Source organism: Lolium rigidum, chromosome 5 (assembly GCF_022539505.1).
Source record: "Lolium rigidum isolate FL_2022 chromosome 5, APGP_CSIRO_Lrig_0.1, whole genome shotgun sequence".
Lineage (NCBI taxonomy): Eukaryota > Viridiplantae > Streptophyta > Magnoliopsida > Poales > Poaceae > Lolium > Lolium rigidum.
Window position 1 is genome coordinate 221073148 of NC_061512.1, and position 11987 is coordinate 221085134.

Below are 11987 nucleotides of genomic sequence, written 5' to 3' on the forward strand. Positions count from 1 at the left end.
CAACGCACGTACTTTTGTGCTAGTTTAACTGATAGCAATGTTACATCATGAACTATATGAGATAAAATAAAATCTGGAGGTTCACCATCCGACACATGGGTCTCCTTTGAGCTATAAGCAAATTTCCCTAATTCGTGTGCCACTTGATTAGCCTTCCTTGGACAATGATGGAAAGACACCTCAGTCATCTGACCAACTTTTAAGTAACATTCAACTAAGTATAGATAGATGGATTTCGAAAGTCAATTCATACAAATGATATATTGGCATATTTCAAAAATATACACATACCAAAAATCTTTTACAATAGCATATAACATTTGATCACTCTAATGTTTAAAAAAAATAGAAGAATAAAACAATATATTACTTAACGACCAGATTGCATAGCATTAATAGCATTTTTCTCAATTCTGAAATATTCAGCACTAGCGATCGTCGAGTTGGCCATGGGCTCGGAAAGCAAGCCTTCCATCTCTTCGGGGTTCTCTTGCACCCACGGATGCTGCATCACCTTCATCAGTCCATCAAGCTTCTCTGTAACCTCCTTCATTGAGGGCCTGTTATCACCACACATATCCAAACAGTGCTTTGCTATCTCTGCGATCTCTTCAAGAATCTCCATGTTGTCTTCACCCTTGACCTGGTCATCTAATATGTCAGCCAACCTATTCTCCTTCATTGCAGACATAAACATCATTGCTAGACTCTTCTCTTTCTCTGGGGCATCAAGATTGAAAGGTATTCTTCCCGTGAGGAGCTCAACAAGAACAACCCCAAAGCTATACACGTCGCTCTTGTCTGTCAAATAGCATGTTTGCATGTACTCCGGGTCGAGGTAACCACATGTCCCTTGTACAAGTGTGACGAACTGTGACTCATCAGTTGGTGCCAGGATGGAGGCGCCAAAGTCAGAGACTTTCGCGCTAAGGTTGCCATCGAGGAGGATGTTGGGGGACTTGACGTCTCCATGTAGGATGGGTGTTGAAGCCGACGAGTGAAGGTAGGTGAGCGCATCCGCAGATTCGATGGCGATCCCTAAGCGAGTAGCCAAGGAGATACACCGGCCATGGTTGCGGTGTATGAGATGGAAGAGCGTACCGTTTGGAACGAACTCGTACACCAGCATGGGGACTTCCACTTCGAGGCAACAACCGAGGAGCTTCACAATATTTTTGTGGTTGATCTGGGATAGGATTGCCATCTCTTTACCGAACTCTTTCTTGTGTTGCTCGTCGATCGTCTTACATTTCTTCACAGCTACTTCCACGTTACCCTTGAGAAGTCCCTTGTACACGGTTCCATGTCCTCCATGACCCAGGACTTGTTTTTCACTAAAGTTGTCAGTTGCCTGCTGCAATTCTTCCTCGTGGAAGATTTTGAATGCATTGCCCTCTTTTGACTTCATCTCGTTAAATAATATGAGACCTCCATGCTGCCGAAAGTAGCTCTGTTTCATTTTCCGTAGCTCTCTTCTCTCTTGGACCAAGCATGCACATGCTATGAATATCACAAACACGACTAGTCCAATACATGCACCTGTCCAAATGAAACCATGCACATGTTCGAATAAAACCATCAGTAACGACCACTTAAAAGTAGTATTAGATTTTTTTTATTTTTTTTTCGAGGGGACGGGTACAGAGAGAAATGCCAATTACTCCCGCTGATGACTGATGTATGTCGTCTTGACTCTTAACTATTGAATTTACCACCAAATTGTATAAATATTGAAGACGTTTGGCTAGGTATAGTCGGCTGGCTGAACAATACCCATCCCTTTACAATATTATTAACCATACTAATGTTAGTGTAGCAAATGTTATGGCCTCGGTTCCTCTGAATATAAGTTTTAGAAGGGGTTTGACAGATAACAAACGGGTAAGATGGATGCATTTAGTTAGGCATATTATGCATATTCATTTATCGATGCAAGATACCATTTATAAATGGAATATAGTTACAACAGGTATTTGCATGGTTAAGTCAATGTATCTTGATATGATTAATGGTCACACTCATTTCCTTCGCAAATACATTTGGAAAATTAAGATATGACTATGGATCAGAATCTTAATGTGGTTGCTTCATAAGAAAGTCATTCTTACTAACTTTACAAAAAAGGTCATTCTTACTAAAGGAAGCTTTGCAAAATGTAATTGGAATGAGTGTAAATATTGTTTTCGTGATCAAGATGAAACAATCCAACAATTATTACATCATATCCTTTTGCAAAATTTATATGGTGCATTGTCCATATGGCTTTCAATAGGCGCATGTACTTTATCGTGGGCTATATGGCATGTTAACAACGATTGTATCTTTAGCATAACAAGCTTCCCATGTTTTCAGCAGGTCCTTCCTTTCGCTATCCATTGGATCTATACATGGTCTTATCTCCAGCCACCGGAGAAGCGCCGAGATATGGATATTGGATGCAGACGTTTGCCAATGGTAGTACATGATATGCACATACGATTTGGCTAGCGGTTTGATAGAAGATTGACATGTTGATGGTAAGGCGCGTCGTGTCTTTTCAGCTTTTTAGATGCCTTATCCATGTCTCCGTGCTCTCCGATCCGTGAGATATATTAAGTGTTAGGTGGATCGGTTTTAAGACTTTTGTAAGACCATGAATAATCATTTTAAGAAAAGGGGGTCATACATTGATTGATGCAGAGGCTGAGACTTCCCTTTAAAAAACAGTCTATGTAGAGTCCGGATATTTTCTATTTTAATTTTAAATATATATTTTATATGTTTCAAAAACATACATTACTAATATGTGTTTATAATATCAATTTTTTGTTATCATTCTTAATAGATTATTCAATAGTGATGGTCAAACTTAAAATTATTTATCCCGTACAATACAATCACATTTTTTTATCGGAGGGAATATAAATCATGCCAAATGTGATTTGCTTTTAAAGAAACAAACCGACTATCACGCTGGTACACTTTGTATAATTTCGTGTGGCATGCATCCAATTAATTGTTTTTCTACAAGTAGTAGTGCTCACCGAAGAAAGAACTTACCAACAACAGGCATGGGCCGAAAACGGGAACGCTTTTGATTTGGCACGCAAACGCCGTGCGTCATATAATTTCCTGGGAGACATGAGCAGCTGAAATTCGCCGGCGTGTTCTGGCAGATCATCTCAGGGCCGCAAGGATTAGCAGTTTCAAGGCACTCGTTAATATCTGTAACAACAGAGTTGTTTTCAGAGTTGCTAAACGACGCATACAACTAACTAGTGAAGAATTGATCTATGCAAGATATACAAGGCAGCAAAATGGGAGGAACTTACCTTGGCATCCATCCACGATGTAAGGGTTGCCTTTGTAACCATCCGAGCAATTGCAACGGTAACCTGCCGTCAAGCCGATGGTGGCATCAACACATTTGCTATCCCTGCTGACACAGGCATAAGCTCTCATGTTCTTTTTAGCTTCCTCGCAAGTCGATGGCCGTATTCGCCAGTTCAGGACCATGGGAACTGCACCCTGGTATGTATCATAAAACACCATCGGATTGACATAGCTGGTGTTGAAACTGAAAGCATCCTTTTCCATCAGTACCATGTAGCTGCAAGGACTCTTTTGCCATATTTTTGTCGTGTTATAGTATTGGTTGAAATAGCCATGATAATCCACAGTGCCTTTTGGGATCTCGGCTTCGCAGCAGCCGGCACCAGAGCATTTTCCATTCTCGAGGGTGACGTCAGTGCATGTCGCATAGCAACCTATTGCATACTGCACATATATGAATGGATACATGAGATATGTTACACACGACCAAAGCACCATGCACCATGTAATTATGTATTTTATTTATAGAGCAATTTCACTTTTCACCACGATATGCATGTTTAAAAGAATGACAGATTACAAGATTTTTTATTACCACATATTCCATTTTATGTTGGAAGTTAAATTCTGAAAATATCTAAATCTCATATATGTATGGAAGCCCAGTAGATTCGGGCGGGTGGGATACACACGTTTCCTATGCATTTCCAATTGGAAAGCGCCATGTCAACTGCGAGCATGTCGGTGAGAATTGCGGACCCAACACTGACCACATTGAGCGCAGCCTCGGGGATTTCTTCCTCCAACCAATGTCTTTACTAAACAATGCAGTCCATCCATTGGCAATCAAGAGCTGACCCTCGGCATTGGCCAAACTGCTGCCTTTGTTAGCTTTGCAAGCGAGAGCCAGAAACTGCGGCTCGTATTCGATCTTTTCAGGTTCCACCATGCCAAACAGATATGGACAATGGTAAGATCATGGTTGGGACTTGGGACAGGCTGCAGGAACTCAGAGTCGAAGATTGGCATCTCCTAGCGACAGTGCGTGATTGGTGGAGTATGGTGGGTAACCTACAAAGGGAGTAGACACAAGGCGCTCATCTCCCTCCCTATTCTCATCTTTTGGAACAAACGAAATACTAGATTTTTTAAGGAGTATTTCCTCCTTTCCGGTGGTTTTGTTTTGTAAGATTAAGCGTGAGGCAACCTTGTGGGGTTCGTCGGGATGAACGACTTATGTTTGATGTCATGAAAATTTGTTTTTCAGCTTATTGCCAAACTTTGTTACGAACTCTTCCTTACTAATGAGATGAGGTAAAGCTGCTGCGCCTCCGTTTAAAACAGAAGTACAACAGTAGAGAAGTAGCTTGCATGACTAGATGGAGGTATAAAGATGAAGCGACACTCTGTTGTAGAGCATCCCTTAGCTGGGAATTGCATACTTGTACTAACTCCTTGGAATAATCAAACGCAGGATGTAGGTACGTTGTGTTGGAATTATGCCCTATAGACAATAGTAAAGTGTTTATGTATCCATTATATTCATGATTTGTGTCTTTAATAAGGTGTTTTAAAAGAAATATACCAATACCGGTGGTTTTAAGTTTTTCCTGACCGAGTTGGTATTTTGAAATTTTCTCAACCGGGGTTGCGGGATAGAGAAGAACTGTCTACACTAGACAATGTATCTTTTCAAGAGAAGATTAGAAGTGCCTTTATACCTATCCATACAATAAAGGGTGTAAAGTTTAGCGTCTAGGATCATTAAGAAGCTTCATCGACGGTTACGTCTTCTTCGTCGTCTTCGGGACGGATGTTGTCTTCTAGATCCGTTCGACGACTTTCCGTGCGCAAACAACAACATCATGCCAGCTCGGAGAGGAGTGGTAGCGTCGGAGAGCCATCCACGGTCTGGAGGTTGAAGACGGAGAGCATCTCAAGTATTTCGTCGTTATCTTCGTTTTTTTGTGGTGCTTTGTACCGGCATATGTTCCTTTTAATGTCATGGTTCTTTCCGCGAAAAAAAGGTTCAGCATCTAGCTTGCTATCTTAGCGTGTTGTTAATTTGATGGTAAAGTCTAGTCTCTCTGTAATAGCGGATATGTACTACACTTAAAAGACATGTTTTAGGTTTCGTGGTCGGGACATTTTACTTGCTGGAAACTAATAAAGTGAATATTCACCCGGAACAATTCAGTATATATAGTAGAAACATTGGCGAAATACTTACCGAAGAGCTCTTCATATAAGCTAGAGTATTGCACCCGATGACGATAATTGAGTTATCCACTTCCGATATCCATAATGGTGAACTGGTGAGGTTCCACCATATATTAGAGTAGTTCATAGTGCCAGTGGATGAGTAATAGCACTGCGAGGAGATCGCCCTAACATTCATCCAGATCTTAGCGTCAGGCAGGGAGATCTTGGTCACCTCCTGACTCCCCCAAAGAGGCTTCGTGGCGTTATCAACGCTCGTGCAGTTGATGTCAAAGCCGCCGCTGAACGCGCACTCATCGCCAACGCCGAACGGGAACGGGATGTCGACGTCGCCGCACTTTGCCGGGCAGCCGGGACGCTGGCCGGCCGCTACATCGGCAGTGGCCAGCACCCAAATCGCCGGAACGCAAAGAAGAAGATGGCCAGAGAGAAGAAGCGGAGAACGCCCCAGCTTCATAATTGACGGTGACGGGTGCGTGAAGCGTGCGTATTGTGTTCCTCTGAGCTCCTAGCTGACAATTAATGGTGCAATTTTGGCCCATAAATAGACGAATGAACAAAGCACAGTACGCTCGGCAATTCACGAGAACTAGTCTCTTCGTTACACGAAGGTGACATTCTGGATATTGACAAGGTCTTTGAAACTATAATTTCCTACTATTATTTCGGTTGCAGTATATATGTATTGACCACCAGTTTCTGCTGGTCATGGTAAAGATAATTATTGGGTGAACCAACTCAACACAAGGCTGTCCACCTATCAAATATCTCAGTCTCATTATTCTTTGGAAATTCAGAAATGGTGAAAAATATACTCCGCGTCGCCAGCCTACAAAGGGCAATTTAAAGGCACAATTTTTTGTTTGAACAAAGGGTCAGTCCCGAAGGACCTAGGTACTGCCATTAATTTGAGCGGTGGGATTACAGAGAGGACCACAGAGTAAACAAAAATTACAACCAAGCTCTCAAAATATGCAAACAGGACCCTAAAATAAAGATGTAAAAAGCGATCAGTGCCCTCTCCACCGCGAAGCCTCCATGCACAACCATCTGCACCGTCACCGGGCACTACACCACTTGGGATGGTGCAGCTAGGAAACGTTGTGCTGGAGCAGAAGAAGGGCCTCCCTTGTGGCACAACGGCCAGGAGGTTGAAAAAGAGATGACGCCGGTAGGCCGGCGACAGAGCTCGGAGCAGCCACCCTTTGGCTATGTGAGTCGACGGCAGGACGGCCTGAGACCGTTGAAGGGCGTCCGAGGATGTGCTCCAGATTGCAGTACCATTTGATCCCCGCCGAGCACCAGACCCGTACCAGCTAGTGAGGCATCCCCAAACTCGCCTATCACCTCGACGGCCAGAGAATAAGAATCCAACCAGGCCAGGATGTCTGGAGCCGCAACAAAAATTATTGAATTAAGAGAAAGGGGAATAGAGGTGTGGGAGTGATGGCAGCCGAAGCAATGCCACACCATGGATTTGACTGAGGGATGCCGGCATAGGATCTGCTGCAAATCTTTCTCTAGTCTTCCATCTCACAACCATGGCCATGAAGAAGGGGGATTGAAGAAAAAATCCAACACATCTGGATCCGGCCGCCTGATTATTTGCCTGGGAGAAGAAAAGAAAGAGAAACCCTAAAGCTAATAGAAGCCAAACCCCTCTCCCACCCGTCGCCGGCCACCATGGCCGCCAGCGGCGAGGGAGAGAGAGGCTGATGGTGAGATCTGGAGAAAGGTTCAAAGAAAGAAGAGACCACACGGGTCAAGTCTCCACAAGGGTAGGTCTCGCATTCGCGTATTTCCAAGGCACCATTTTTAACTTCTTTGAATGCCAATACGCCACGATGTGGCAAACTTGTTGTTGTGGATATACTTCATATGTGTACCATCGACAGTGTCTAGATCCGGCAAGCCCGGGTGGCCCACAGATGGTGGTGGTGGCATATGGCCCACCGGGCGACCCAGTTATTGTTGATTGAAGATGGAAGATGTCTAGCCCAGGAACAAGGAGCCGGATCCATCCCGACTTGCGCCAGGAGTCAGATCTGGCAAGGCCCATGAAGGAAGCCGGATCCAGCATGATAGATTAGGTGTAGGCGGATCCTTGACGTGCACGGCAATGTATTATTCCATAGTTAGGCAGGTTGTATTCTGGGTAGGACTCTCCGTAAAAACTCTAGATCCAGACGTCTTTATAAGTCGAATCCTGGGAGTCCTAGAGGCACAACCAAAATTCGCTATAACAACATGAAAGTGCCCACATAATTCCAAACAAGCAGCAGTAGGTCCTGCATCCGTGCAGCGTGATCCGAAGCTGGGTAACTCGTGTACCACCGTCCTGATGACTCTCCGCCCTATGGCCCCCTCTTCTTCCCCCCTCCGTGAGGATCCCTCGTCCGGGGTATTGTCGAGTAGGCAATGACAGTTGGCGCCCACCATGGGGCCAGCGGCGTCTGGAGGCGAGAACCGGGCGGGTTCTGCCTTTGGAGGCGTCGGCGACACAATCGCCATGGGGCGTGTCTTGTACGCCGGCAACTCTCCGATCGTCCCTCCAGACGAGTGCTGGATTCCGGCTAAGACAGACCCCGTCAAGCTCTCCATCATCCCAATCGGCGGGATACACATCTTCATCGGCGAGACCGTCGATTCCAACGAAAACGCACTGCTGAGTATTGCAGCTACAACCGCCGCCGAGCTGCACACAACTGCAAAGATCCGATCTGAGTCGCTGGAGTTTCCTACAGAAAATTCCGCCTTATATATAGAAATTTCAGTGCGAAAGGAGTTACCGGATCTCAAAATGATTATTTTTGATTCGATGCTCATGTTTGAACGCCAATACACGACAACGTGGCAAACTTGTGCTCCCTCAAAAAAAATTCCTATCAAACAGCTAGCAGTTTTACAATTAGCAAACAATCACTTTCTGGACCGTTGGATGTGTTTCCGAATCTCAGTGCAGTTGTCTCTCTAATTCTAATTCCTTCTATGTCTCAGTGCGTGTCCTGTTTTGTCTCGCTTTGCTCGGTGAGGAGGTGGAAGCCATGGCGGAGACCGGAGAGGTCTGCAGAGACACCGCACCCAACTTTGCCGGTGTCGGAAGGGGCCATGCTTCAAGAGATGGGGAGACCGCAGATGGAGAGAGCGGTGACCCCGCAGCCGGTGCTATTGGCGATGGAGAGAGTCGTGACTCCGGGGAAGAGATCGGCGATTCGCGAGCGTTGGAGGGATGTGCGACGCCGATGACCTGGGCATTCTTCCTTCCTTCTTCCTGTGTGTTCCGTCAATCCAGCCCCTTGTGCAATACTATTTGATTTGGTTTGCAGCTCGAGGGCAGGACGTGCTCTGAGATTAAACTTGTACAATATTATAATATATTGTATGATGAATCTACAGAACTAATCTGGTGTGGTAGATGTTGATATGTGCATGTACAATATTATAATATATTGTATGATGAATCTACAGAACTAATCTGGTGTGGTAGATGTTGATATGTAGGCGCCTAAGAGAAGGATAATAAAACATTTTTATATTTTCTTTTCCGCAGGCATTTTTTTATCTTAATGTGTGATATTTGCCATAATTTAATACGAGTTCTAGAACCATGTCAAGACTAGTATTATACTGAGATACTCCGTCCCTCTGTTTCTATTCGCCAAAATTAACTTTGATTAAAGCCAAAACGCACGGTTAATTGAAACCTTCTTTTTCTTAGTAATCGATCATTCAATTTTATAGTAGCACACTAGTATTTGGACAAACATGCACTGGCAGACTAATGATTTGGAGAGACATGTAGACTTGGACTTGGCTAGTCTGAGAGAACCTTCCAACTCCATTCATCCATTGGTTGTTCCCAGAGAAAAAGCATCCTAGGACCGATTCGCCAGACGTATCTCCTCCTTTCATTTGTTTTTTTAATATACCATTCCTTTGCAAAAACCCGTCGCCCGATGTTTACAGTGAGTCAACGACATTGTCTCCTAGTAATCTGTCAATATCCTTTCACCCCTTACTTCCTCTCCTGTCATTGTTGCCCAAGACATATATAGGAGTAACGGGTTAGTAACCAGGAGATTTTTCTTATATCCTTGTAACCCAGCTATCCGTGATCCGTCAAGATAGTGAGGCCGTCGATAATTGATGCGTTGTTTTGGTCTGTATTCGGAGTTCTTGTCCTTTTTTCCCATGCGCGTAAGATTATTCCAACTTACAACTACAAGCCGTGAAAGCAATCCCAACTCATCTTCCCATCGAATGACACGAGATGTTTTTGTGTCTGTGCTTAGTTGGAACGAAATTACAGCACGTTTTTTTTTCGTTCGAAAATACAGCAAATTGGTGTCTTACAACTTGACGTGTGGTGCTTCCGCTCTGTATGACAGCATCCCAAGTCTCTGTAAGTGACATGTAGTCTGTAGACTGTAGACCACGTGTTAGAGCATCTCCACCGGTAGCCTCTAAATAAGCGCCGGCAGGAGCGCGACACCTTTTTTGGGGGGACGGCGGCACATCATCCTCCATTTGAGGGAGCAGCTCCCACACCGGCGCCCCTAAATAGGCGGCCTCGATAGATAATTTGAATTTGAAATCTCAAACACAACCATAGAAATTCGAATAAGTCTACGAATATGAAGTTGGGCCAACACACGGCCACCAAATACGAATAGGTTTTGGAGTAAGAAGTTTGGGCCAACAGACGGCCACCAGATCGCCGTGTCCGGCGCAAAAAAAGGGCTTTGAAGCCATATGATCGCATGATCACACGAAGGAGGTCATGGGCGGCACAACCTCGACGGCTTCCTCACCGGCGGCCGACGGCAGCTCCGTCGCTGCAACAGGATCCACGGTCGCCGGGGGAGGCATGAACGCGGACGGTGCCGGGGTAGACATGAACGCGGACGGTGGCGGTGGAGACATGAACGCGGATGGTGTCGGGGTAGACATGGACGGTGCCGGGGGAGACGCCGACGCAGCTCGCGCCGCCAATACCTCTTGGCCGATGCGTTCGCGGTACATCTCGTGCCACGCCCGTGCCAAGGGGTCCATCTTCTCCATGTCGGCCATCAAGGTTTTCGATTCTTGAGACATTTTGGCCAATGATAGCTGTGTCGCTTCGTTGTTGGCCTTCATGGCAGCGGCGTGAGCTTCCATCTTCGCCGCCTCCACCCTCTCCCTCTCCAACTCGATCTTGGCGTCTTGCTTGTCGAGGATGGCCTTCCACACGACGGCGGCTCTATCGGTAGCTTCCTTGTTCTCCATCGAGAACGAGGTGATCATCTTCTCGATGGAGGCGTCCATGGCTGCCAATACCGGCGCCGCATTCCTGTCGGCCTTGGCCTTTTTGTTGCCAATGGGGCGCCCGGTGGAGGCGCCGGCTGGATCGACCGGCCCATCTTCTCCGTCCTTCAAGGGAGTGTGGAGGAGGTCATCCCACTTCTTGCAACCTTGGAGCTTGTTGAAGCAATGCATAAACGGAAAGTCTTTGTCCTCCTGTTGGTGCTTGTACATTTCGAGGGCTTTGAACATCTATTCATATGCAACAACATTGATAACCAATTCATATGCAACAAGTTGGATCATCAATTTATATGCAACAATATTGATCACCAATTCATACGCAACAAGTTGGATCATCAATTTATATGCAACAATACTGATCACCAATTCATATGCAACAAATTGGATCATCAAATCATATGCAGCAACATTGATCACCAATTCATATGCAAATAAGATAGGCGTAGATCATACCCAATCCACCATCGTCGTGCCGCTCTCCTTCCGTGCCTTGATCTTCTCATAGTAGCCGTGGAACTTGCTACACGACCCCTTGATCAAGTTCCAACGGTGAGAGAGGGCGCCCTCGTTCCGGTTCATCTCTATGGTGGCGTAATCACCATAGTTCTTCTTCTCGTTGAAACAATCAAGGATGCGCTTGTAATGCTTGGTCCCGGTTTGGTTTGCGCCAGTGATGGGGCAAAAGCTCACTTGCTTCCACACCTCGATTAGGCATTCATCCTCCAAGGACCTCCACCTCGGACCACGAGTGCCGGCGGAACGCCTGCGCGTCCTCCTCACGCTCGCGCCGGTCTCGGCGTCAATCAGCTCCTCCTGGACTTCCTCCTCACCTTCGTCCTCGTCGGCCTTTTCGTCGTAGTCATCGACCGGGGGTTCGTAGGCATGGCCGCGTATGATGCCATTCAAGATCTCCTCCTCGCCGGCAATCTACGCATAAAGTTGCAATCTTTGAGTCGCCGCCGGTGTCTACGATGCACACAACACATAGAAAGAAAGGAAACACACCTCGTCCTAGCCCATGGACACGCCTGACTAGCTGCCGAACACCTGCTGGGTGCGCCTGCTGTCGCCGGGGAAGAGGTCGCGGGGAAGGTCGGTGCCGTCCGTCACGTGGCCCTGGGTGCGGCGCAGGTCAGGCGAATCGTTTAGGT

At 45.9% G+C, this 11987-nt stretch overlaps 1 protein-coding gene across 1 annotated transcript; it reads right to left on the bottom strand.

Moving 5' to 3' along the window:
• Positions 1-231: 231 nt before the first annotated feature.
• On the bottom strand, positions 232-6097 carry LOC124658371 (wall-associated receptor kinase 3-like). Its single transcript, XM_047196720.1, has 4 exons — positions 5543-6097; positions 3312-3756; positions 3040-3204; positions 232-1539 (listed from the first exon to the last, which is right to left on the bottom strand). Exons 1-4 carry the CDS (start codon positions 5987-5989, stop codon positions 371-373), a joined length of 2226 nt encoding a protein of 741 aa, XP_047052676.1. The 5' UTR covers positions 5990-6097; the 3' UTR covers positions 232-370.
• Positions 6098-11987: the final 5890 nt, after the last annotated feature.